Below are 27,703 nucleotides of genomic sequence, written 5' to 3'. Positions count from 1 at the left end.
CATATTATTTCAAAAGGTGTAACCTACCTGCTTCCTTATTAGTTAAACATAAACAAGGACTACAGTTAAATATAAAAGCTTCATCTTGTTAGTACTAGTCACCTTAAGATACTCACTTACCTGCTTATTACGTGTTTTCATAGGTCTCATTTTCTCAGTTTTTCAAAAGCAATCAGAAAGTTATTTCTTGACTTCATTAACATTATTTTCCTGCTATTTTCCAACAAAATTCCAGTATTTCTTTTCCAGATGTTACACAGTATTTCTGTCAAGATCTCTTTTTCCAGGTGTGAATATAGTTTTATATGTGTGTATATATATATATATATATGCACATACACAGAATCCAAGGAAACATAACTACACAGATTTCATTTTAATTATAAGCACCAACTCACAAGCTGAGCTTTGTTATACATTAAAATACATATTTCAACTATCTGTCAAGCCACAGTGCTGTTACCAAAAGGCATCTCAGACATTAAAAGGGAAGGTCTTGGTTTCATCTACTACCAGCTTTGTACGGTAATCTCTGTAGTGAAGAGTATCTGTTTCTGGATCTAGAGCAACGGCAAGCATGTCCTCCATTTCCTCCTGAGTAAAGGGCTCACCTGAAAGACAGCACAGAATAACATTTTATCTTGGTAAGTATCCTTTCAAGGACTGGCAAATTCCACTGCCTTTCCCTTGAAAGGATCTCCATTTGATTCTCACACAGAGGAGAAAAGGAACAAAACTAAGTATCTTATTCCTTCCCTTTTGCCAGTGTAAGTCCTGCACACCAAGTGAGCCAGTCTAAAAGGAAGGAGACAGACGATCTGGATCTATCTGACCTTCTAGTTCACAAACACCAAAACAGTCTGTTCCTCTCTGCCATGGATTTTGAAACAACCATTTTTGTCAATTTTTCTCCTATGTACATTAGAATTATTATCTCTCATTTGGCTATCCTTGCACTTGTGTTCACATCATGAAAGACTTCTGGTTTTTCTCTTCAAAGCTGTTGATGGCCTACTTCATCCCTCAGAAAACCAGGTTACCATCTGATGCTAGGTCTTGCACAAAACCTGCACACCCTTTTGAACATGAGGCAGGTGGGCATGAGTCAGCCACACAAGAAAAGCAGGCTCTTCAAGAGATATTGAGGATTACAGAATGTACAACTTAAATCTCGTCTTTGAATCTCTTTGTTTGCATGCAGCTCTAGAATTAAGATCAAGATAATGAAAGAATGAATGAGCACTGAAACCACTGAAACATCCGGAAATCTAAGCTGCAATTTTACAGGACAGCAAAAGAGTCACATACTTAGTGAGCACAGAGGTGTGCACAGAATCACAAAATATCCAGACATGACTGAATTGCAAATAAGGATAAGAATAAAAATCTCTATTCTATAATGTCTGCAAGCAGGCAGACAAATGCTCTTTCCCTGCATCACTGACCAGTGAAATGTCCTAGTCTGCAGCCACTCATCACAGCAACAGCACTGTTTGAAGACAATGAATCTACTTTTGCAGGTTTTGGCCTACAGGGTAAGGACCTCAAGGTGCCATATACATATGCAATGCTTTTTACTTAAATACTGATATTACAAAAGTCATGTTACCTTCTTCAGTCAAATGTTTGACCAGGTCCTCTTTGGTAATATATCCACATTTATTCTTATCCAAAGCCTTTAAAGAAAAAGAATAAATCTTGTGGTTTTAAGCTTATTGTATCAAAAAGCAGCAACTTCTTCCCAGCAATTAGGTACTTGAATATTTTGTTACAGACCTCAAATGCATGTAGAATAACATCTTCTGGAATAGGTCGGAATCTGAAACCATGGAATCAGAAAAGTTAAGTTACTGTTTGCCAGTGTTCTGAAAAAAGTAAATATGAGTACTAAGGGAAAGGAAGGCTTATATTCCATGAGAATTTACTAAGTTTTGTCTATCAAACATTTAATTGCAGCCTGACCTTTTGGAACTGTCCATATATTTAACTCTTACATCTTTTGTTGTACAACTGTTTAATTTCCCTTGTGCTGAGGAACCAGATGAATGTCTTCTGCATGCCTGGGCTGGCTTGGTGGGTTAGTAGGAATCAGCAACAAATGAATCATTCTACAAAGCCAATGCACTGAACAGAAATGGACAAACCAAGAAAACAAAGTTTTGTCCAGGTAGGCTGGTAGCTAGGCAACAGATCACCTAGTGGGACTTGGGCAGCCTAATGAGCTGATGATGAGCAAAGTAGGCTGGTAGCTATAAAAGGTCTGTCACTAACAATTTCAGAGAGAGGGGAGAACTGGGCACGTTTGTGCATGCATATGCATGCTTGATTTCAGAGCAGGAAAGCAAGCTCAGTGCAGCAATGGAGATTTTCCATATCCCAGCAGGCTCTCACCAAACCCCCAGAATACTAAAGAGAAGGAGCTGAATCCAAGAAGGTTCTAACTGCTTGACTGCTTTGTCTGGACCCGCCTCAGTCTTTTACTATCTAAAAATCAAATGTGCTAAGAAGAAGCCTTGGATTTTATGATCCAAATCTCATGTACCATTGCTTAAGTGAACTATGGATACAGTGCCCCAAAAGATGAAGTGGGTCTTGACAAGCCTGCACTAGCCTGGGGAAAGCGTGCAGGGGGTGTTTTTGTGTTTGTGTGTGTTTGAGTTTGCATGAAGGGGGTGTAGAGGAGGAGGAGGAGAGCTCAGAGCAGCAAAGCATCATTTTGTGAAAGGGTGAATACCAGTGCAGAGCCACAGCTACTTCATCTGTAGAACACCCTCCTACCAAAGGCCCTCTGTGTGCAAAATAACTACTCGGGATTGGACAAGACTGAGTTTCTCAAAAGCCTTGATGACCATCTTTAAAATGAAAGATAAACTCCTAGTAAATGATCTCGCTTTAGTGCAAAATGTCAAAATAGCACAAGTCCCTGTGTATGTGCAAAGACTTCTATGCACCTTTGTGACCACTTTTAGATGAGCACTAATTGTATACATTCAGCTGTACCTGGCAGTCATTTTAAGACACGAATATGAAGCTTGTTTACACAACTTATTTAGAATACACTGTAACACTCTGTGCTCCTCAGTAACTGTAACTCATATGTTCCGAGAAAGCAATAGTTATGACATTAATTTGCATACAAAATATTTCAGAGGTACACAAAGTGTGTTGAATAGCAATTCTGATTCCAATTAAAAATACAAAAGCTACATACTATCACAATTATTATTATAAGCTGGTATTATTTATATCACCAATACAACATAATTTAATGTAGATTAACTAATTTTGAAACAAAATCTATATAGCTAATGTAAAATGAGTATAAAGGACAAAGAAGATCTATACTACTTCCAGTTACATAAAATTTCTGTAGATATGTTTTTCAGAATCAACCCTATCAATTTGGAATAATCTACAGACACATAAAATTCACTTTCCATTACCTTCTGTCAAGTAGAACTTTTGTCATCACTGGAAGAAATTTTTCCAGATGAACGAATCCACCCGGTTCTTCTACTTCTATCTAAAAATAAAACTTAAGTGTGGTAAGGAATATGACTCATTAGCAAACTAACCCAAAAACCAGAAAATTGGGGTGGTCCCTGCATTAAAATTACAACATTAGACTTTGAATATTTATATCAGATCTTCAATATCACACGGCACCGTAACATCTGAGTGAAAGGCTTGTGATCAAATAGTAAGAGATTCAAGGAACAGCTACTATCCCAGGGAAACAGGTCTGCTATTAGACACTTGCAGCAACTCAATATTGCCCTCTTGTGCTTCAAAACCATTCATGCAAAGGAACCAGACACTGAGGAACTGATCTTATCTGCCACAATAACTCAGCAGAGGTTTAAACATTCAGGCTCAAGCCATGCTAGTAAAGTCTATCAGGATCTGGAGCTTTCCCAAGCAGTATAATGTGAACACTTATTACAGTAAACCATGAACACGTTCCCTTGGCATGATTTTGAACTGTGCCACCCAACATTTCCCCCAGCAGATCCTGGCTTGGACCCTAAGGACTTTTCCCCAGCAGCATGCTTGGTGCAGCCACTCTGCATAAAGCATTTACCAGGGTGGGCATGAGCTGCTCTGTGCCTGCTGGCTTCAACACCCAAGGATATTTCTGGGCAAATTTAATTGGCTAGTTTGGATATAGCTCCAGTCAAGTGCACCTTAATGATGGAATTTGTTGCTTTCTTGTTTCATGAAAGAAAGTTAAAGAGAGTTGTCAGGGGAAGGACCAGAGAGGCAGGCAGACTGAGTCAGGACCAAAACAGCCATAAGGCAGCCTATAAAATGCTACTCAAAAAAGCAAACAAATTAGTTCCAAAACACTGGGGACTTCTAGCAGCATTCTCACTGCATTCCTATACTTCCACAGGAGATAAGCAACATGGTAAAAACCACTCTCTGTCATTTGGGTGCATCCCTTCCCTGCAAATTTTAAGTTTTGATGCCAAAAGAAGCCCTGTTAATTGAGCTTGCCTGTTGCTGTCTGTGTTGAAACTGGATGCATGCCTTGAGGTCTCACATGGCAGCAGCAACACCTTGCTAGGCCCCCTGAGACACAGCTGAGATTGAAAGAAAACTCAAACAGGCACTGATTTGAAATCTTCTAACTGAGCCAGGAAAAACTTAGTAAGGAATCTTCCTCCTGGGAGCTGGGTCAGTTCCTGATACATCCAGTTGCCTAAATGGAAAGCTGCAACTGCTGCAGCATGCTCTTTTCCAGTGTTCTGGAAGGGGGCTGGGTGCTAAGAGAAGACAGCCATCACGTCTTGCTGCTTTAGAGTGGAAACTGGCTTGAAAAAACACATTTTCCCTTCTATTTGGTGAGCCTAGCAGAAAGGAAATTTTCAGCAAGGAAATGATGATGTTGCCTACTTCATTCTAAACCAAATGGAACCTTTTACCATTACCGAATCACTTGTTTTGCTGCTTGCTTGATTGAAAAGATGTAACAAAATACCTGGCAAAACCTTGTCCTGGGAGGTGATCAGCAACCTCTGCTTCCTCTGATGTGAAACAAACAGTTTCCATTTCAGAGTCTCTATAGATCCAGCAGCATCCTGAGCAGTTAAAATTAATCCTATTTCTAACACTTCTTACTCTTCTTCATGCTCACTCCTGTTCTACACCTGGTTTCTCATTGATGTTTTTATTTTTCTGTATTTCCTCCTCTTTTCACAGTAACAGTATTTGCTTGTTCAGACTCTGTGAGTTTCACTCAATTTCTTTCCTTTGGGCACATCCACAGCTCCCATAACAACTGTATTGTAGCACCTATTATGTTTTCTATTTCTGTTCTCCCAGCCATAACATTGGGGTACTTGAAACACAAAGAAACAAAAACATCTTCCAGAGTTACCAGGCAAAGCACTGTACCGAACTCCAGGCATTGTAGTAACCCTTAGGTAAGTTTCCACCATCTCTACATTTAGCATTTAATCTTCTTTGTTAGTAGGCCTAGAGATATGATATTAAGTACAGAATTGAGTATAAGGCAATATAAGAAACATGATATGATAATTTATAGAGATAACATAATTATATTAATGCTGATTTTGCAGATATTAATAACGTGATGGGAGCATGTGCTAGTTTAGCAATAAGGCTGATAGGAAGATGAGATGACAGAGACACAAGAAGTGCAAAACAGAAATGAATCACAGCTCACAACGGGCAACAATACTGGGGAAATATCTTGGTTAAATACTGACTAACAGACACAATTTTTACTTTATCTAAATTAAGATTAAATGATATTACCACAGCAAATTATAATTGGATCTTACATAAATTAAGATACGTTTGTGATTATCATAATATATGAAGGGGTTCCACAAGAAGACAGTGTTCTTCTGGTACTAAACCTATGCCACAGCTTCATTTACAGGCACTATGAAACATTAGTTGCTATTTATTTTCCAGTGCAGTGTTCTTTAAGGTTAACCATCACTCTGAATGTATTCTTTCTTCTTGCAGTATTTGTGCTTTAATATTCTTACAATCAGCATTTTCTTACATGTTACACGGTTGTATCTCAAGAATCTTATATTGCACTATGCTTCTTATGTATTACTTATCTCACATTTTTTGAGTAATATTGAAAATTGGGGGGGGAAAAAAGTAAATTGAATCTCTTCCAGAGGATGAGGCAGGCATTAAATTCTCCTGGTTCCCCTGGACTTGAACAGGGTTGTCAAAGCATCCCAGTTTCTCCAATCCGTATCTTCACTGAGGAGTTGCACTGTTCATTTGCTGTAAAGAAGAGTCACTGTGGGACACTAAAAATATCATCTATATTAAGCACCATAATTTCTCTTTCCATTTTGTCTTGTTTGTCAGTGGGAGCTGGGACAGTCTGGTTCTGAGAGTACAGAACCAGAGCAGACAGATTGCAGAATCATGTGAAAAGAGCTTTCTCCTCTAGTGGTTCTTTGCACTTCCTCATGTGAAGCATCTGCATCATTTTCACAAGACTTAGTGCAAGACTTCTCACACTAAATTCAGATCTACAAGAGGCCAGACAAGCCTAGTGAGGAGAGACTATTACTGCAACTATCCAAATTATTGTTGGAGCAGGAAGAAAACAGTATGAGACATCAGTTCACAGTATCCTGACCTACACAAGAATAGGAGAAAAATCCTTACCCCACCTCTCAGCTCCAGCACTGTTCACTCCTTAAAGCATCATGCCCATTTGCAAAAAGAATGTGAAGTCTTTTTCCCACTTCTTTATCCCATTTATTAATCACACTGTGCCAAGGCACCAGCACACCACTTTTCTATTACAAGCATGATGTAAGGAGGAAAAGAGTGTGGAGAAATGTGATTAATTTCCTTACCTCACAACTACCTACCACTGGGAGAATGAGAGCACCACTAGGTCGTGTGATGTTTTATGTCCTGAAGCCTGATTTACAAGCTTAAGCAATCAAGTAAGAAAAGATTCTCACCTATAACTCAGAAATCTTAAGACTGAGAAAGACCTCATGAAGGACAAAATGTTGAAAGGTCTGGCTGTAAGATAGCAATAACAGGACCTAGTTCAAAAAATGACAGGCTTTCCCTCTGAGTATTTTTGGAATGTGATGTACAACACCTGCTCAAGAACTAATTTTTTCTGCCTAACCCTGAAATGTTTCCATGGCATGTCCAGAAGAATGAGATGGTTAGAGTTTGGATATCTGACTGAGGTTTAGGACATTCTTTTTCATCAGTCAGTTTTTCCTCCGTTTTCTATAAATGTCCCTCCATCTTGGCAGAGTATCACAGTCCCCCTTTGGGTAAAAAAGAGTCCAAGACTCCTCATTTTAACCCATCAACATTGTTACCTCATCAGTCTAAAGATTTGCTTCAGGGCAACCTTCAAGACTGTCTGTCTGCTGGAAACACTTCCAACATCTTGGAAAAGAATTTAGGTTTCCCATTCAGCAAGACAGAAGGGCCAAACTTGTTCAAGTTGAAGACTGAAGAAAATACAACAGATCCAAACATTTACCTTTGCAAGCAGTTCCTGTACTTCTGCCTCATTTGGGAAGCAACCTAGTGATCTGATAATGCAACCAATCTCCCTGAAAGAGAAGAAAGAAAGAAAGAAAGAAAGAAAGAAAGAAAGAAAGAAAGAAAGAAAGAAAGAAAGAAAGAAAGAAAGAAAGAAAGAAAGAAAGAAAGAGAAAGAGAAAACATCTTTATTAATAAAGTCTGCAGAACAAGACTGTAGAGAATACAGATACCAATTCAGAAAAATAATCTATGTGGAATTTTAAGATGATGTCTCAGTAAGCAATGTCTACTTTTTTCAGACATAAAATATTCTGAAGCTCCTTGAAATTGTTCTTACCATTTCAAAAAAAATTTCTTTACTATTGTGTTGCATGTACTGTGTGCAAGTTACTTTTACATTGTTGTTCTCTAATTGCAATGCTTATTTTCAGTAAAGTGTATATATATATATATATATATGTAGTTAACAAATCACTTGGAAATCTACTGAGATGCAAAGTAACAAATAAAATGCATATTTCTATTAAATGCTATAAATATACAAATTCTAACTGCATTAAAGAACAATTACAAAAGGTGAGGAAGAAGGCAGTCCTGCTATGTCCATGCTGTGCACTCAGAGAGTCAAACAGAGGAACAAAAATGCTTATCACCACTCTGTTTATGCCGTAAATATATTCATGGCTTGCCTTTACTGCTGAACCTGGTGCAGCTGTTCTGAGGCTCTAAATAAAATTCTGACTAAACTGGCAATGCCTCAAAGTAGTCCAAGATGAACAACGTCACAGACTAGAAACAAAATTATTGTAAGGCTGTAATAAAGCTTTACTGAGCCTTACTGTATGATTAAAAACAAAATAACAGAAGCATTAATATAGTTTGTGACTTACAATTTAATTCAACAACACAGAATTTAGGCACATTTGAATATGTATCCACAGTGCTGGTGGTTCCCATGATCCAAACCTCTGTGGTTCCTTCATCTTGACCAGTGGTAAATTTTTCCTTTTTGTGCAAAAATCAGATTGCCCAAAAAAAATGGTAGACACAAGGAGGAATGATCTTTGTAAAATCCTCTTACAATAGTAAGGCCCTGAATGCAGCACACCAAGCATATGCAAAATTATATGTATAAATCTATGACCTTCTCAGACTGGTCCCAAGGAGTTCCCATCCTGACTGAAAACATGTGAGAAGCACTACAATAGACAAAAGAGAGAAAAAGGCTGGCTGCACAAAACTAGTTACAGAGCACAACCCAATCTCACACATCCATGTGTTCTGAAATGAAACCATCTATTCAAATGACCCTGCCCCTGTGGGTGTGAATGGCCAATGGCCTCAGGAAGGTCACTCATTTAGACATAATCCTTGTCCATGCATCCTACTTCTAGTTTGTATAATATTGCATTTGTTGTTCTCACTCCTGTACTCCCTCATATTTTCCAGTAACTATTCCCTGCCTCCACCAAAGCAGATCCTGACTCCTTGTTGTCCCACACTATTTCTGCTCTCACAGACTGCCAGGGATGGGAATGCTGCCATCACCCTCCTGCCTCACTTCACTCACACCCAGCAGAACTGTGATGTGACTGAGGTAAGTCAGACCCTGGAAGAGTCTGCAAAATCTGGCACTGCTGGATGCTCTATCTGGCAGTCTGCCTGCATGCCAGCACGAGGATGTTGCTTGAAGTGCTTGTGGTAAAATAAGTCAGGACCCATTTGGTAATAACATGGAGTTTAAAGGACCTGGAAGGAAATAGGAAACTATTTTGCTCCCAGCCCCTTCCTCTCACTTAGTTCAGCAGCTGCAGTTTCTGCTGTGTAGTTACTAGAATACAAAAACAATAGTTAAAATCAAGGTTACAAGTTTTGTAACACAGATGCAATGAAAATTTTGGGTCATGGTTTTCACCTTGCATATAACACTTTCAATAACAAGATTTGCAATATCACAAGAGTCCTTGACTGAGGGACATGAAATATGCATGAAAAAATACCATCTTCCTCATGCTTAATTTCTTACTAATTTGAACTAGGAGTCATGGAATACCAATGCTGCCCTGTCAAACCAGTATTATTTTTCATTCTTCACGGATATGTGATATTTCAGGCATTAATACCAATACAGCTACAATTGTGGTTAAGAATTGTGCTGTGCTGCCACCTTCTGATACAAGATAATCAGCCATTAATAATCCGATTTGTGATACAGCCCTGCAATATGAACCTAGGAATAATTGGACAATAAGTTTTTGTTAATTGTCTGTATCTGTACTACAAAAAAAAATTAATGTGAAATTGTGTATTTACTACATTAAATAGACTTTTGGATGTCCCCTGTCTGAATGAATACATTTTTAAAAGTCTACTTGTATCATTTCATTGTTGTAACATGCTCCCAAGCTGTATATCCATATATAATGGAGTGAGAAGTGCAGAAGGTTCTACAGCTGTTTAGCCAAGACTGCAGATGTAAATGACAAACAAGCAGTGAGTATGCCATGACACAGTGAGGGCTGGGGGTGGTACAGGGCCAGGGCAGCCAGGGCCCATCCTACTGCCCAGCCAGGAGCAGGGCACCAGGGGGCACTGGGACAGTCCCAGCCCCGGGCATCAGGCTCCTCCCTGGGCACGGACCAAGAGATTTAAGAGATCACTCTCCCCTACAGAGCCCCACAGGCAAGGGAACAGCAACTATACAGAGTATGGAGATATATCCTGATATTCTCCCCACTGGGTATAGCTGAAAAACCATTACTTCTATGAAATACCTGCAATTTCTTAAATGTAGGGGGATTAGTAAGCATGCCTTGTTACAAACATCACATAAATATTTTGCACCTCCCTTTCCTCTCTGTAATACAGAAAAGCTGTTAGAAATATTTAAATATATTTTTCAATTTGTCTTCATGCAGAATGTCTAATGACAACAATTTCACCAGTTCTCACACTCCATTGTAGTGTTTCTACTCAATAACTGATTTATAATTAAAAGTATATTCTTTTGAAAATAGTAATTGTAAATATGAAAAACTACTCCAGTAAACTTTCATGACAACAGCTTATAACTTCAGAACCTGTTTCCCTGAGACGTAAACATGTGGTTTATGCATATTATAACATAAGTTATACAGGTATGAATGTTTTTCTTAAAATTAAGTTCAAGTAGCGCTGTCAAATATTCAAACTTTAAAAATATCAGAATAAAAGCATACAGGAATTTTTAGGCATCCATCCAAGGTCAAGCCACTACGAACATACTCCAAACAGGGCCAAAAGAACTGCTTCTATTACATTTTCTGGTAAAGCAGATGCCAGTTTAGGGAGCTGTTTATCTCTATTGAGATTCTGTAATATATTTGTGGATATATTTACAAACCTGGCATCCACAGTTTTATTGGATTCACGGTCAAACACCTCAAAAGCTTCTGTAATCTTTTTCTCAATTTCAGCTACTAGGCCATCTGCAAAAAGAAACATAAGAAAAAGAATGATTCATTGAGCTGTTACAACTAATATATTTCAAATTTGAGACTTATGACAGCAGAAACACCAAAACTGATAAAGAGCAGACAGGAGAGTTACTTTGCAGAAGTATGAAAAACCTCCACTCTAAATGCAGGATCTGTGATTTATATTAGTAATATTGCCTTGTTATGGCTCTGCAGCTACACCAAGTCTGCTGGCAATGGTATGCCTCAGCTGTATGAACACACAGCTGCCCAGGTGTGGACCCTGCCCAGAGTGTGCCACAGCTCACTCTGGACCACAGGCCTGAGCCCTTCCTGGATGTCACTGTGCCAGTGGAAGGAGCAAAGCAAACATTGGCCCACGCTTGCCCTGAGATGGGGCTCAGTCACTTCATCCAGGTTCCTGCATCCAGGAAAGCAAGTGCTCTCGTGTCCACTCAGTTAGTCATAATGTATGAAAAGCTGAGAACCAGGGACAAAGAGATAAGATGTATAAGATCTGCGCACAGTGAATGTGGTTCATGGTAAATAATTCATAGTAAGAGTTTGGAAAAGAAGGACAATCTCAGCAAAGGAGAAGGAGTAATTTGCTACATTTGCTTTCTATATCTCAGTCTCAAAGAATGGGGAAAGAAGAACCACACGTTATCACAGATATATCTCACATAAGCCAGAAATTGCATTCTTGGGGCACACTAAGAACCAGGAAATAAATTCTGAAGATAAAAATATAAGGAGAGGAATGGGTCTATCTCAAAAGGAAATCTCCCTGGAAAGAAAGCCAGAGTAAAAAAAATAGTGAACTGGTAGCCCATTTATTAGTTTTACTCCAAATGACAGAATATAGGAAGCAAAGTGACATGAAGTTGACTTCTTGGTCCCTGTGGCTAACTACAACACCAAACTCTGTTTTGCAAACCAGCTCCCAGGAGGCAGCATTTCTTAAGTTAGCCCCCAAGCCTCCACAGAGATTCCAGAGGGAAAATTTGAATGACAGCCAAATTGAGATTGGTATAAGGGACACTTGTTTTCTCGTTTTCAGACTTGTCTTCTGTATTTTAAATATAATAAGTAAAACAAAGCTCTCCTCTAGAAGACAATACATTTCCTTCTTTAGCTAATGTGGTGTTAAGTGCTGTTGAGCAGCTCAGGCCAACATTAAGCCACCAGATCTGTTTTCTACAGGCATAACAAATTCATACCTAGTTTTCCACAGTCCCAATAGTTTGGGAACCCCTGGGACTGTAGTGTGCAATCATTTTTTTCATTTGCTTTCTTGCCCTCATGACAGAAATGTCATTTTGCTGACAAAGGGTATCAGAACTGAACATAGCTGAATGATCAGATCACATTGGCTTTCTGATCTCCCTTTCTTTATCTTGACCCATGAGCTTTTTTATTGTGGTTTTTCCTCCTGTGCAGTAGAGGAGGGCAGTGAGAGGCTGCACAGGGTGCCTGGCAGCTGGCCAAGGCCAGCCCATCACAGGCTACAAGCACTTCAACACAGCAGTGGATTGACCCAGATATAAGGAACCTCTTCTGCAAGTAGAAGAGAGGTGCATCCCCCCATAAAGCTACAGCTGCCTGCTGCTTTCCATCTGTATTTGGTACTGAAGTCCCCAGAGGATACACAAAGAGAAGATAAGCAGGAACATATCCTGTATTTCTCTCCCTGACTTTATGCCCCTGATGGAAGCATGGGCAGGTATGTGTGCAATGGATGCTCACTGAGGATGAGGAGTCCTGTGCAATCCCCAGGCACAGGACAAACTGTATTCTTTCCACAGGCTGACAATAATGCCTACCTTTTATCTGCCTATGCACCAGTAAAATCCACATTTAATTATTTTTAAAAAACCAAGCCCATAGTTAAATCTAAGTGGACCTGATTCCTTGTGGAAAAGTCCCTAAAGACTCTTAAAGTGCTAAATTTGATGGGGTTTTGTTTACTGCTTATTTCAAAGAGTCTTGCATCACATCTCCCATGTAGACTCAGGGTTTAGTTCTTGACATCAGGCACTTCAATTGTACACTACAACTTGAAATAGAGAAACATTGAAGGAATATTTATAGCTGTATTCTTGGCATGATGTATGAGACTTCCATAGAAATAAAACTTAGCCAAGAGAAGGCAGGGAGAGATTTTAAGTGCTGGTACTCTGTAGGCATCCAACCTTTCCAAGCTCTTTTCCGTGAAGACAGTATACTTTAATCTTACCTTCTGAAGAGACCTGATAAAGAAAAGTCCTGAAATGAGGTGAACTTGATTTAACCTAAGTACAAGATAATCTATCATCTCTTCCAAGAACTTAGAGGAAGTTGTGACTAAGAGCCATATCCCTGGAAGAAAACCTAATATACTGTTGTCCTCTCAAAGACTCTCTATGAGATGAGTAAACATGTAATAAGCTACTAGCTAAATTTGTTGACTTCCCTCCAGGAATTAAAGCCAAAGATGTTCAACATAGTTCAGGCTGGCAAAGCTGTTTATCTGCAAAATTCTACAATTCACTCTAAACCACTCTTTGTGAGTGAAAAGTACATGCATCCTAACTCTAGGATAAGAAATGGGTAAAGTTTTAAAATTATCTGTTCAAGAGGGGCATCAAGAGATCAGACACACAGTTAACTCAGTGGATGTGGTGCTTTAATATACTGAGATAGTTCTGTACAAGGAGACTCTCCACCACAGGTAGATCAATGAACGTTTCATGTTGCCCTGTGGACCATGTTCTAGCAGTTTTTCAGGACAGAAATACCCACGCTCTGACAGAAAAAGATCCCACTCACTTATTCTACTACCTAGAAAAACAATATACAGTGTCAAGGATGGAATTGCTCCCATATGCATGTGGATATCTTATTATTTATTAATTACTGCATCCTCTTGCCATTGTACTAGGCTGTGGCTATGGGCAGGTGTGAGGAAACCCCTGAGGTCTCTGCCGACAGGAGCCCTTTCTCATGTGGGCCTGCCTTGTGGAACTTGTCAGTCTGAAGGGACAAGGGACCCAACCAGGCGACCCCAACTCAGTGACAGTTTGAGAGTCATTTACATGTTGCTATTCCAGTGTTATTTAAAGTGCTGTTATCAACAGCTCTTTTGTAGATTTCCCCATCCAGTAACTAGGGCTTACCAGCTGGAAGTACAAAATCTTATCAGTGACTTTATACTTCAGCACCATTCCTTCTCTTTTCCACTAGCCATTATTTCAACCAAAAAAGTAGGCAGCAACCTTGGTCCTGTCAGCTGAACTGGGAATAAGATACAAAGACTGCCATGAAGAAAAAGGAACATTTTTAAGAAGGTAATGGAGAGGATGTGACTGTGCAGGCATCCACATGAAAAAATATGCATCTTTAAATCCACTGCAATATGCACTCAACTTCTGTCAGCATTCTATTTCTGCTCACAGACGCAATTTATTGTTTTTAACCACTCTCTCCACTCTACTCCAACACTTCCATAAGGCTCCTATGACCACTCTTGGCATGCTTTTAGGATGAAAGAGACAAATTAAAAACTAAAATAGATTTGCCTTTAATGTTTGCAGACACCGTTTCACATGACCTCCCCCAGAATCCTTCCCAAAACTACAAATGGAAACAGGGGCATAAGAATTTGGGGGGGGGGAGGAGTAACAGAAACAACAAACAAACACTTCCAAATCTGACAGTAGTTCTAATGAGAAGAAAGGTACAATGTATATTTGCTCAAATATAAAGAATAAAAACAGTAAGAGACTTCACAATGCAAACTCTGGGGAGGTTATCAGTGAGCTCTTATGAGATCTAATCAGGCTTTTAACCAAGTTCTCATTGAACCCTCACCTAGGTCAAGATATTCAAAAGCTGTCACAATACTCAAAATCACCTGTAGAGGTAAATTCTCAAACATTCTCAAATAAGCTCATCAGTTTTATCAAGGCATTGTGTCTCCAGAATAAAAAGGGAAAGCCAGCGTGGTCTCATAACATGAACTCTTGTTGATGATATCAGCTTGCTGCCATAAACATTTGGGTTGAATTCATATGAAGTGTGGGGACCTTGGCTGACACAAAAATAACTCCGAAATCTTGCCCCACCCCAAAGAAGAAAACCTTACAGCATTTAACTAATGCTATTTTAAGGAAATCACTGAGGAACAGGAACATGGAGAAAACCATTCTGAGGCCACTTACTTATTGGCAAGATCCTTCTGCTCTGCAGAGGAAAAGGCATGTGTTAATTTTTTCTAGTGACCTTCTCAATTCCTTCTCAGAGAAAGCAAAATGTACAGTCAGCCCAACATGCTGAACCAGCAATTGTATGCCATGCTCTAAAAATATTGAGGTAAGAGAAATATTGTCTTCTCTACTCTGTACCTGCAGTAGCATGCATGATATTAATATATTAGGAATCAGAAAAGAAAGGAATAATAGGATTAAGATGCAAGCTTGCAGAACACACAATGTTGTTTCACTGTGTCTTGTGATACATAAATAAGTAATTAAGAAATGTTATCATTGAAGAGTCTGCATTCTAAAAAGACGTATCAAGAAGATTTTGAGGAAAAACAAGACGTTTATGGAGCTTCATTCCTCCAAATAAGGGGTAAACCTATTCCTGAACAGCAATCTAAAGAAAACAGATTGATGCAAAGTATTGATAGCAGCAACGGGAAATGTGTCACCTGAGTTTAGACATTCGGTTATGTGAAGAGATAATATGCACATCTTTGTGAAATGTCATATACGTCAGTTCCCAAGAATTGACCAAGCTGGTGTCTTCACTGGCTGTAACACCTGCTCCAGCTTGGGATGCAAGCTACAGCCTGCAGACTCAGGAGAGGGATAATGCATTCTCTCCTACATAGGAAGCATCCCATGTTATCACAGATTATACTCAGACAATCTGAATATTAGTCTGTGTGAAAAAAAAAAAAAAAAAAAAAAAAGCTTAACTGGTTTACATGGAGGTCACTTTCAAGCATTCCTAAAGGAGCAAAAATAAAATCTCAAGAACAGCAAAAGCTTTTTCTTTCATGTCTTTCAGAATTGTTGAGAACTAGCCAGGTCATTGCTCCCCATTGCTTATGTTTGTCACAGCATACACCATGAGGTATCCAGATGAGAAGCAAAGCCCATGACCAGTGTGAATCAACAAAACCAAACTCCACACCCATCACTGTGAATGTGAGCAACCTTGGACCAAGAGCATCACCTCACACTGTTGTTACACCTCTTCCCCCAATGGCAGTACAAGTGAGAGCTGAAAAGTTACCTGCTTGTTTCCACCACAGTAACTGCTTCATGGAAAACTTAACAGAGAAAAAAATAAAGGGACTACATTTAAAAACAGAAAGACAGAACAGAGCCTTCAGAGTGGAGCAATCAGAATGATCTTTGCACAGCCCCATGACACCTAGTGTGAACAACCATAAAAAAAAAACCTCCAACAGCAAATAGACTTTTTAAAAAAATCAGGTAAATAATTTGATGTCTGATATTAAAATACAGGCTGTCAGTTTGATGAAGGCTGTGGAAAAAATTAACTGCAAAACCTACTTCATATTCTGAGAGAAAAATATTAAACACAATAATTCCTTTCATAAGATAATTTTTCCTTTACATAAGATAATTATAACGTGGGCAAAATAGTGATGTAAAAAGAAAGCACTATCTTGACTCCAGTTTTGGCTACAAAAATGAAATTATTTTATAGAATTCTGATAGCAATAAAAAAATTAAGAGTTCAAATCAAGCACAATGGAACTGTCTTTACTTCCTTTAGAAGTAGACAAATTCATTAAAGCATTATAAAGCAACTGTGCATTTCAACCATGAAATTTAAAAATGTAATAATACATCAATTTGTAAAATATATCTAGTTTGTGCTAGTCAGTTGGCAGCAACTAATGAAGTTACAAGTTGCCATTAACTTTTTACCTAATGAAACAAGATATTCTGAATATTATCCTGAGTTTTGACTATTCAGCAGATGACATTTTAAATGCCATGGCATTCTAGTCTACAATAGATTCAGATGTTTCAATACATGTGGGAACCAAAACAAAATTAGTGGGGCAATTAACAACTCATTTAACTGCTGAGAAACAAAGTGTAGAAACTATTGCTGCCTTGATAAGCAGTCAAGCTTCTAGTTGCTCAAAAAATTCTTAAACTACTTGACATTGTAACACAGAACAAAAGAGGACATGAAGAATGCCACATCAGGCAGGGACAGAGGCCATAGACAGCCTTCCATCACCTAGAATTTCCAAAGGTGTTTAAACCCATAGTTCACACTACCTCTAAACACAGTTCATACTAAAATGTCACTGATTTGAAAGGGAATATCCACCATTGACAAAGTTCTTGTCCCAGTTATCTCTCCCCAAAGATGCTGGAGTCATGGACAATCCCGTCTACTGCTCTCCCTTCTGAATCAGACACGACTGTTAATCATCAAGAAAAATATTTCTTTCCCTCATGGTACATGTTCTTGTTGGTTATCAAGCCCACTTTAATTATGTAATTTCTGGCTGCTCCTGCAAGATGCCATTATTTTCCCTGGACTGTTCTGGGCAGACTGGGCCCATAGCAGTTCACAGAGATCACTCTGCAGCCTCAGTCCTTGATCACTCATACCTGTCTGCCCTGAGTCATTATGATATAACACCTTCAACAGCTGCTCTATTAAACTTGACTCCCACATCCTGACCAGGATCTTGTTTGCTTCCTCTGTCCTCAGCCTGCATTTCTCAATTCTGTGTTTCTTGAAATCAGGGGATGCAGATGGCAAAGTATGTCAGCATGAAGCCCCAGTGGTACTCCAACCACTGCCTGGGCTTTCTACAGGTTATGCAATTGCCTATGAGAATGACAAAGGGCAAAATACGAGGGCTACCTTGATACCTCTGCAAATTCCTCAAGAGATGCTTGCTCCAAAACAAAATTGTCTGTATATTGGAGAGGACCAACAAACCATAATTTTCTGTATCTTTGGCTCTCTTCATGTGCCTACCCTACAGGCAAGGGGAAGAAAATCCTTTCTTCCTGCTGCTCAAAGAGTTCCTGAGCATCTTGTTGGTGAGGGCAAGCTCAATCTACGCAGCCCGGGAACTACCCTATGGGAAAAAAATCATTCCCCTGTAGGCAGCTAGTCTGAGTGATGCACCACAGGTATATACCAATCCATGCACCTCATGTATCCCAGGAAAAACTCAGCAAAATATGCCCTGATGTTTTGGGGTTTTGCGGTTTTTTGTTTTGTTTTGTTTGTTTGTTTGGTAGGATGATATGGAAGGAGTCCCTACTTGCACTTCACAGAATGAATTTGTGATTTGACCCACATCTGCCAAAGAGGAGAAGTGGAGGTGCAGTGGGTGGCTTATTGGTATGACCATGTATCTGGGATGCAGCATGCATCACGTTCCAGGTCAAAGCAATTAAGATGAGACAGACTCTGGAGGGGATTCCTTAGCTGCCACAAGCCCAGGCAGTGGCCCATAGCAGCACCTAGCTGAGATGGACTAGCCCAGGTCTTTAAAGTGTGTAGGCTGGGGCCAGAACATAGCTACAGCTCCAGATTCTCCTGCTGATTAAGTGTTCTGGACCTACAAGCATGTCCAGGGGAAAAAAAAATCAGAAAAGTTGGCCCACTGGCAGTTAAAATTGCAATACATTCTGACACATTTTCTAATAAGTAATTTTTAAGCCATTCTAGAATATTCCTTTTACATCTGCAAGAAAAATGTTCCAGTGGAAGTCATCATCCACTACCTTGCTGGTGATAGTGGGCAGAAACCTTTCCATCAGAAAATGCAATGCAAGCTGGATTCCCACACATGCAGCTGCACAGGCAGGTTTTCTGCTCTCTGTTTTGACCAGCCAGGATGGCACTGCACAGGGAGATTATTGTGATTACCTCCTTTAAGTAGCAAGGAAGTGCACAAGAAAATACCCAGCCCTTCTCCAGCTCAAATTTACTGTTGCTCTGCTCCTGCTCCATGGTGCTGCAGTCCTGAGGTCTTCCTGTCATCCCCCATGGTCCCTTGCTGGGGGTACCACAGCTCGTGCCCAGTGACAGGCACCTTGCTGTGTCACTTCTTAGCTCAGTCTTGCACCTTTCCCTGTAGCTACAGCTTAAAGATTTTATCACCATGAGCACAAAATCTTTCTGAGCTCTGAAATGCTCAACAGTGAGAGCTAATGCTCTGACCTGATCTTCTTAAGCACCTTATTCCCTGTGTCCTGACCCACTGTCACCTCACCCCTGTTGTAAATAGTGCAGTGTCATGCTGTGAGCTATAACATCTATAACATACATCTTATTGTCTATACCCTCTGGAGAATACATAACGCTGGGAAATAGAAGGAATGCGTGTAGTGGCTGCTCTGTGTAAGCTTAAACCTCAAATAAAAATTAGGGATAATCTCTTCGAGCTTGAATGAATCTGGAGTCATCATTACTTACAGCAGAAGCACTTGGCAGTCCTCCTGAGAACCTTTTATAATACAACAGCACCTACCCTTGCGCTGGGGATTTCTCTCTTTACAGATTTTACACAAGTCTGCTTGCCCACACTTTCTGCATTTGTTGTTGCAGAGATCTTGCAGAAAAACCAGTTTCTTCTTTTTCCACCCTGGTATTTGGTCAAATGTTGAAACAGATTTTTTCCTCAAGCCCATTTAGCCTTTTTGCTCTTCTTGGAAGGAAGTTTGATGACATGGGCCTCAAGACCCTGGGATGGGAAAGTTACAGTGGTATTACAGGACAGAAAAAGCTACTGACTCATGGATTACAGCAACACACATTTTCATTTGATAAGCTGTCAAACATTTTATGCCAGAAGTAGCTGTAACATTTTTTAAGCAATAACAGAGGAATAGCATGAAATGTTCCACTGCAGCTCTCAGGACCTGGCCCTGCCTGTCTTCCCAAGCAGTCAGCCATAGCCACAGTGCTTGTTTCACAGGCCTCGCAACTGATGCAGATTTTTACTTTGGGAGCAGCACGCAATAAGGACTCTTAAGAAGAAGCATGTATCCAAATTGGATCTAATTGGTCTCAATTATGACCTGAATTTCAGCCAGCAAAGCACAGCCTCATTTTTCAGCTAGTCAACTAGTGGCTAAATCTGACTTCACAAAACCTGGAGTCATTTGCACAGCTCCAACTCTAATAGCAAAGCTCTCCTGCTACCTGGTGTCCACAGACAAGTTGCCAAAACTTGCTATTGCATGCAGCCAACACTGAGGGCAGTGAAACAACATGACTTGTCACTCTAACTTGCAGAATGATGGGGGAAATCCTTTTAATACAAAAGACCTACTCTTGAAGAGACATGGAGCAGATGGTGTGGAGATGTGCCACCAGTCATCCAAAAGGAGCAAGGAAGTCCAATCTATGCATAGATCTGGATTGCTTTATGCACACCCGTGATGCATAGGTAATATGCAATGATTATCTTATACTTCATTATGTTATCTTTCCTTCAGTGAAGTGAAAGAAATGTCAGTGCTTGACATTAGTTAGCCTTCAAAGAGTAACAGTGATACTTTTTTAAAATCAATACCAGCTGCATGCAGTGTCCCTTTTCACAAGGCAGAGATAAACTCAGCATAAATCTCCATTAGGAATGTCTCACACGTCCCTGAAATCACAACTCTAGCAGTTGCACCAGCCAGCACTCTTGTGGCAGCTCAGAGCTGGCAAAACCAGTAATCTCATTGCAATTTGTTCTATATCCCTCATATCAGCCACACCTGAGATACAATGAAAGAACTAAGTCTAGCCCATACTTACATCCTCTTTCATTCCCAACAGCAACCTACCCTGTGAGGATATATAGCTCTCCTGGTGATGCTGAGTCTTGCTGTATCTCCAGCTGCAGCTGAAAAAGAACAGCTTCCAGAGGCTGTGACACTGGCAGAAGGCAGGTCTGCTGCTGGGCTGTGCGGTCGCAGGAGGCATCTGGCATCTGCCTCCATTTCTCCTGCACTCTCCACAGTGCTGGCCCTGCAAGCAGATGGCAGAGCTGCAGAGACAGCTCTGACACCCACACATGCACCAGACCAAGTTTCACCAAAATGCAGCAATACACATGCAGCTGTGGGACCCACAAAAGCAGCTCACTCTGCCAAGGATGTGGGACAGTCTCAACAGGGCACCATGTCACTTGTCACTGACAATGCACACTTGATTGCATGTGTGACAGCAGCAAACGTCTCATAAATCGAATATTCCCCCTGAACTGCCTCTGCACACTGATTGCTCAAGTGGTCCAGAATCAGGCACCAGAATCAACTGGATATGAGCACTCTGAAAAGTAATTTATTTCAAACATTAGACATTACGAAGTTTAACTGCAGTACCACAGTACTGCTGCTAGAACAGAGCAGTATGTAAATGTTCTTCTTTTGAAACTGCAACATAATGGCAGAATGAGGGGTTTAAGTATGACTTAATACAGGCTGTTATTATGTAATATATCAGAAACCCTTCAATTTGGTGCCTTGAATGGATTTTTAAAAAATAGTTTCTAGACTGGTTGCAATTCTATCTGCAGTGCTCTGTCTTTGCCCAAGCAACGGAAGACTGTTAGATTGAAACAAAATGGCAAAGAATTTCAGGGGTTTGCTGCTGCAGCTGCTTGGGTTTTAAGGCGCTGCCTTGAAAGTATCGCTTACAGTGCTAAATCACTTTCTTTACATACCATGAATGAATACAAACCTCCAATTTTCTTTCTGTTTACCTAAGAGTAATATTCTGAATTTGAACAGCATTTCAGCTGACAACTGACATATACATTTAACATCAATGGGGAATAAAACACTTCTGGCATTCATCATTTCAGGCAGGCTAAGCTAAAGGAAAAAGTTAGCAAACTTGGAAAAGAAGTACACAAGCTGTTTAAAAATGAACTTCAGAATTCATTTCTAATTTTCCTGACCATCAGCAATACCAGTCCAGAGCCTCCTGTGAGCTTACATGAGTGACACAATAATCCTTACCATTTTTAAGATGGTGCTTGGAAAGCTTTTAAAGGTTATGACTCTACACAACCCTAGGCTGGATTCAAGAAAATCCCTTCCAATCTCACATTCATGAGGCTGTCACATCCTCCCCACACCTTGAACAGGAACACTGAACAGCAAAGACAATACATTTCCAAAAAGTTGGGAGTCTGTATTTTATTAAAGATGGGCATTGACAATGTAAGGCCATTTATAAAAATATTGCTGAGACCCACCAGGTAGCACGCAGTCCTGCAGTTGGTTTGGGACCTCCAGCCCCTCCCTGTGCTGATAGGTTTTACCTTCCCACTGGGCACCTGCAAGCGCCGCTTCTCTGGCCACCTTGCAGCACTCCATGCCCTGTCTGTCTGTCTGACTGTCCCATTCCCTTCCCATGGCACTGCCATGCTGAGAACAAGGCCCACCTCTGCACAGGTTGAGCTGGGACATCACTGCTGCAGCTGCTGCTTCCCTCAGGATGCCTCACATGTGTAGGAGCTATTTTAAGCTTCTTCCCCCAGCTCAGCCAGAAGAAGGTTTTCAAGGCAGAAAGCAGCAGCACAGCTGGACCCCATGGCAGGATTTGGTCAGGGCAGAGCAATGGTGTGACCAACACCCCTGTCTGCATGGCCACCTCCCAGCTGGGGGCTAAACACTGGCTGTGACAACAGGTTCATGTCACATTTCTGTTATCCAAAAGACCATTTTATTTCCACAATCTTTTGCCCAACACATTTTATTGCCAATAGCAACAAAGCAGTATCTGTTCCCATAAAATACAGGTACTGCTAAGCTGAAAAAAACCTCCCTATCCCTCAGATCTCAGGGTAATTAGTATGTAGACATGGAAATTCTTAATAACACGTTAACTATTGTTGGAAAGATAATTTGTGGGAGTTCTCAAGCTCACTGGTTGGCATTGTTGAAAAGACAAAAAAGTTTAAAGCCTTTCTTTGCACACCATCCAATTTTTTATGCACTACATCAGCTAGAAGTAGAGCCAAATTGAAAAATTTCTGCCATTTTATGCACCATGGAAACAAGAAACCTGTCAATCTGCAATTACCTATTCTACATCCATTTGAGATCAATTTCTGCTGTGGGAGTATAGCCAACAGGTTCAGACCTACAATGGGAGATTGACATAGTTTATTTTTTGTTTCATTCTCAAATAAGTATAAATATTAAAACATAAATCAGATTAATGTCAGGGTGCATGTTAAACTGCATTACAGTCTAATAAAGACTATAAACTTTTCTTCTCATGTAATTTCTTACAGCAATGTCAACAAGAGGATATAAAAATATTCAAAGTGTTCATCTATAAATCCCACTGTGATAAAACTGCACACTGATTTCCTAAGTAATCTCATATATTCAGATTTTCTTCTAGAGCTGAAATGCTTCTTGGTTGAACCCTATGAAAGCTACTTATTTTTAACAGCTCATACTAATTTAGTATTTTTTCCCCATAAATTAAACACTGCCACTTTTTAAACTAGAGATAATTTGTCTGATGGACTACTTTAGCCTGAAGGTTTATTGTGTTTAATTCAGAGTTTTTGTACCTTTCAAATGCTGGTGCTCATTTGTGAAACTCTCAAAAGTACATTTTAAAAACTTCAGTATAAGAAGCTCTTAAAAGAACTCAGATGCTTCAATATCACGCGCATCATCCCTTTCAGTGGGATTCCCCAAAGTCGTGCACAGCTTAAGTGCTTTTCTGTGTCGGGTTTGAAACTTTCATGTTAATTAAGAGTGCTCCAAGCAGAATTAATGGTTATGACTGCCTACCGTGCTCACAGCAGCTACAAGGCTCTCTCAGCTTTGACTCAAACCATTAAAACAGAATGAGCAGTGATAGCACATTTTCATTATCTCTAGCAATACAAAAGGCAGGCAAACCCAGATGAGGTGATGTGGACAGGAAGGTTTAGATCCTTCTTCCAGGCACAAGAAGATTCATCAGGGCAGGTGGTACAGGCATAACTCTGCTTCTTTGAAAGAGGGTAGTAGTTGAAGGCATAACTAGCTCTCCCCAAATGTAACCTCCAGAATCTCTGATTTCACCAGCATGCCAGGCAGCAAACTGGGGCAAGCAAAGAGCAGACATGTATGTATGACTGAACACACTGTTAGTGTATTCACATCCTAAAATAGGAGTGAAAACTTTTTCCTGAGAGCCACATGACGGCGTGTCTTCATCTGTGGTGCGCAGAGGTTTTGTGATTACAAATTGCAACTCAGAACAACTACTAACCATTTACCAGAGAAAACCATCGTTGCTGAACAGTTACTCTCCATAGGTCTTTACAGCAGAATCAAGCAGCTTTCTGGAGACACCTGTTATCCACAACCAGGTATTTGGTTCCATACAGGTGTACGTGGGTGAAGCAGTAGCTCAGACTATTCAATATACGTCCCTTTGGATTAAAATTCATGACTTATTAATGGCATTTTAAATACGCACTATCTGGCACAAAGAATGTGGTCTTTGAAAAACTCTAATACTGATAAATTACATAACATTTCCATAATGATACAGGAACACTGAAGCACTTTCTCTTTATGTATTTTCATCTGATTTCTTAAATCCCAGATGGAGAATAATTTGTCTTCAGTCTAGTTGTACTTGAGGCACTACCAGTCTGACATTTTGCTTTCAGGTTCTAGCAACATCAGTATTGAGATCAGAGGTATTAAGAGTTAGAAAATCTGGCATGTTATGTCAAATTACAAAGACAGTATCTGAGAGCAAATGGAAGAACAGACAGACTGAATTAAGTAGCAGAAAAGGGGAATGTAACAGAATGATAGGACAGAAGATAGGGACAAATGCACAAAAGTGAAAGATTAAACAAATATTCTAGCGTAATCAGATGGGTGTGAAGAAAAAACATTCAACATTGTTGAAAGCACAAATGTAGGGATATAAATTCAGACATAAAACATGCAGCTACACACAGTATGGGCATTGTCCCCTAACACTTATGCACATACAAGATTTTATTTGCAACATTTGCATAAGCTAGAGGGTAATACTCATGTAAGTAATATGTACAAGAGGTAGCAGGATTTGGCCTCTCACTGTTTTTCCTTGTGTTCATCATGTATATCTGTAAAACATTTAAGCAGGCATTTCAACTTCGAAGAAGACTGAACTTGGAAATAATGGGACCTAAGGGAAACCTTTCCAGGAAAGCTGGTGGAATTGCAGTTCTGCAAAGCACCGAGAGGAATACCCTAAGGACTAATTATTTGACAATACAACTAATGGTATTACTTTGAAGCATAATAAAGTTAAACCTGCAGCTTGTGTAGATGTGCAGTACTTGCTGGAGGAAAGCACAATCGATGTGTGAATCCAGAATGGGAGAATCCTAATTAACCCTCTAACTGCTAGCAGCAGGAAGGCTAATAGCAACTCTGAAGTGGTGCAAGTGACTTAATCCTAAGGGATTGCTTCTGTTAATGAGACACTGACTGTTAGCTGTCCTCCGCCGTGTTTGCAGCAATGAGGCACCTTCAGAAGGCAATAAACAACTGGTTTGACTAATAGCAGGCTGGGATTCTCCTGAGTGACAGAAGTTACTGTCCGAGTGACAGGAGTTATTGTCCTCATCCTACACATAAGAAACTAAAGTCCAGTATGCCACTTCCCATGATCCACTGGTCAGTCCAGGGACAGAGTTTATGGGTCAAGGCCATTTAGGATGACACTACAATTCTCCTCTAGAAGATTACATCTGATGCTCTTCTGGGAATACTGTTTTACAGGATGTTAAAAAACATGAAGCATAAAAAAACCCCAACAGAGTCTGTTTTTAGTAATACAATAATTAAACTTCTTACAAAGTATTCTCATTTTGAAACTACAAAAAAAAAGGCTTTAAAAGTCTTTAATCAAGCAATCAAACACCCATGACCTTCCTTCTCCAAGAGTTTCTGGCCATGGCTCGACAAAACAGCACAAAATCTCAATATTATTCATATGGGTACCCAAAATATATGGAGCCAGGCTTCACAATACTACTTCCCTTATCTCAGACGGTTCAGTAGTCTTCTAGGCTATTATCCTATCATTTCTATCCACCTCTGCTAGTACTGTGCCTCAGCTTCATTTGCACCACTAGAAAGATGCAAAAGAAAGGCTTCTACAAGACTAAACAAAAATGAAAACCAATATAAAAAAATAAAACACTTTAAGAGCAGTCCTCAAGGAAGCTACATGTTTTACTGTTTAATTTCTTCAAGATATTTATGTTGCAAAGTGCAGCTAGAAACACTTCTACAAAAATCAAATTAGTCATTTAGCACCATCCACAGCAACCACTTAGACAAGACTTTTCTGCAGCATACATTGTTTCATAAAAAATATTAAATAATTATTTCAATTGATTTTATGTTTCAATTACAATGTTCAGACTTTGCAAACTATTGCAACATACACAAGCTTAGTTACAGAAAGGATGGATTTCAGAAGTCATAATATTGTGGGCTTTACAGAAAATGTGTTCCTTGAAATGATACTTGAATATCCTTGAAGAAGGAATTACCTCTAGCCTATAAAATAGAATATCTGGCAACACTCCATAAAGTAGAACACAGTGGCCTCTAAAAATAAGCCATGGTGCTATCAGCAGCACAGATTACTTTTTTTCTGACAGAGACAGCCCGATGCATCCAGAAATGACTCCGAGGGGCCACAATCAGCCAGCAGCAGGTTCAGCCACCCCAGCTGCCCTGCCACGCCATGACAAGGGGGTTGGCCTTGTCACCATCCAGCCTGGGCACAGCCTGTGCGGCGGCAGCTCTGCCATAAGGCTGCCAGCAGCACCAGCAGGCAGCTGGGGTGGCATCCCGTGAATGGGACGGCAAGTAGGGGGTGTATTTCTGTTTGTGTAAATATGCACGTGTGTGTGCTTTCATACACACGTACCTTCACACACACATCCATGCACAATGTGCACCAACAGATAGATACACATACATATCTAAAATCACAGAATGAGCTGGGCAGGAAGGGACGACAAGGATCATTGAGTCCAACTGCTGGCCCTACACAGTATCACACCAGAGCACTGTCCAAACACTTCCTGAGCTCTGTCAGGCGGCTGCTGTGACCGCTGCCCTGGGCAGCTGTTCCAGTGCCCAGGCACTCTCTGGGTGAAGCACCTTCTGATACACAACCTAAACCTGCCCTGACACAACTTCAGGCCATTCCCTCGGGTCCTGTCTCTGCGCTCCAGAGGAAACCAGTGTGTGTCCCCCGGTGCGTGTCCCTGCGCTCCCCCGGCCCCAGCCCCGGCCAAGGCTCCCCGCGCCGCCGCCGCCCCTCGCTCCGCCCGAGGCCTGAGGCGGGCGGGCCTCACTCGGTGGCGCCCGGCCCCCGGCCCGGCCCCCGGCCCGTCCGCTCGCCGCGCCGGGCGGGGAGCCCCGGCCCCGGCCCCGGCGCCGGCCCCGGCCCCAGCCCCGGCCCTGGCCTTACCCTCCGCCATGGCCGCAGCGCCGCGCTGTCGCCATGGCGACGCGGGCCTGCTCGGGCCCTGTCCTCACACCGCCGGGTGTCGGGCGTCGCTGCCCGCCGGGCTGAGGAGGTGACAGCGTGTCCGAGCCCCTTGCACGGCCCCCGCTGCAGCCCAGCGCCCTTCCAGGCAGCGATCGAGTGAACCCCTTCGACCTGCCACTGCAAAGGACTAAAATTTTCTT

At 40.8% G+C, this 27,703-nt stretch overlaps 1 protein-coding gene and 1 long non-coding RNA gene across 4 annotated transcripts; both read right to left on the bottom strand.

Moving 5' to 3' along the window:
• Positions 1-361: 361 nt before the first annotated feature.
• EFCAB2 (EF-hand calcium binding domain 2) lies at positions 362-27,631 on the bottom strand. 3 transcript variants are annotated; one of them, XM_064414696.1, is made up of 8 exons: positions 20,311-20,425; positions 19,507-19,719; positions 10,904-10,988; positions 7,517-7,589; positions 3,444-3,523; positions 1,777-1,819; positions 1,610-1,676; positions 362-611 (listed from the first exon to the last, which is right to left on the bottom strand). In XM_064414696.1, the coding sequence occupies exons 2-8, from the start codon at positions 19,664-19,666 to the stop codon at positions 475-477; spliced, it is 645 nt and encodes a 214-aa protein (XP_064270766.1). In that variant the 5' UTR covers positions 19,667-19,719; positions 20,311-20,425; the 3' UTR covers positions 362-474. The 3 variants fall into 3 exon arrangements, with proteins under 3 accessions (XP_064270766.1, XP_064270767.1, XP_064270768.1); XM_064414697.1 differs by lacking the exons at positions 19,507-19,719; positions 20,311-20,425 and adding an exon at positions 27,483-27,631; XM_064414698.1 differs by lacking the exons at positions 1,610-1,676; positions 1,777-1,819 and having other exon boundaries at positions 474-611; positions 20,311-20,430.
• LOC135297294 (uncharacterized) lies at positions 21,042-27,271 on the bottom strand. The gene is made up of 3 exons (XR_010359334.1): positions 24,255-27,271; positions 23,061-23,120; positions 21,042-21,299 (listed from the first exon to the last, which is right to left on the bottom strand). It is a non-coding gene; the product is annotated as an uncharacterized LOC135297294 (long non-coding RNA).
• Positions 27,632-27,703: the final 72 nt, after the last annotated feature.

Source organism: Passer domesticus, chromosome 3, assembly GCF_036417665.1.
Source record: "Passer domesticus isolate bPasDom1 chromosome 3, bPasDom1.hap1, whole genome shotgun sequence".
Lineage (NCBI taxonomy): Eukaryota > Metazoa > Chordata > Aves > Passeriformes > Passeridae > Passer > Passer domesticus.
This window is presented reverse-complemented; position numbering and strand designations above follow the sequence as displayed.

Coding starts and splice junctions, on each gene's coding strand:
- EFCAB2 (XM_064414696.1), bottom strand. CDS start 19,666: ATGGGCTTGAGGAAAAAATCTGTTTCAACATTTGACCAAATACCAGGG. Junction 7,590..10,903: donor AATAAAACTGTGGATGCCAG/GTTTGTAAATAT, acceptor CTTCTCTTTCAG/GGAGATTGGTTGCATTATCA. Junction 1,820..3,443: donor AAAGTTCTACTTGACAGAAG/GTAATGGAAAGT, acceptor CCATGGTTTCAG/ATTCCGACCTATTCCAGAAG.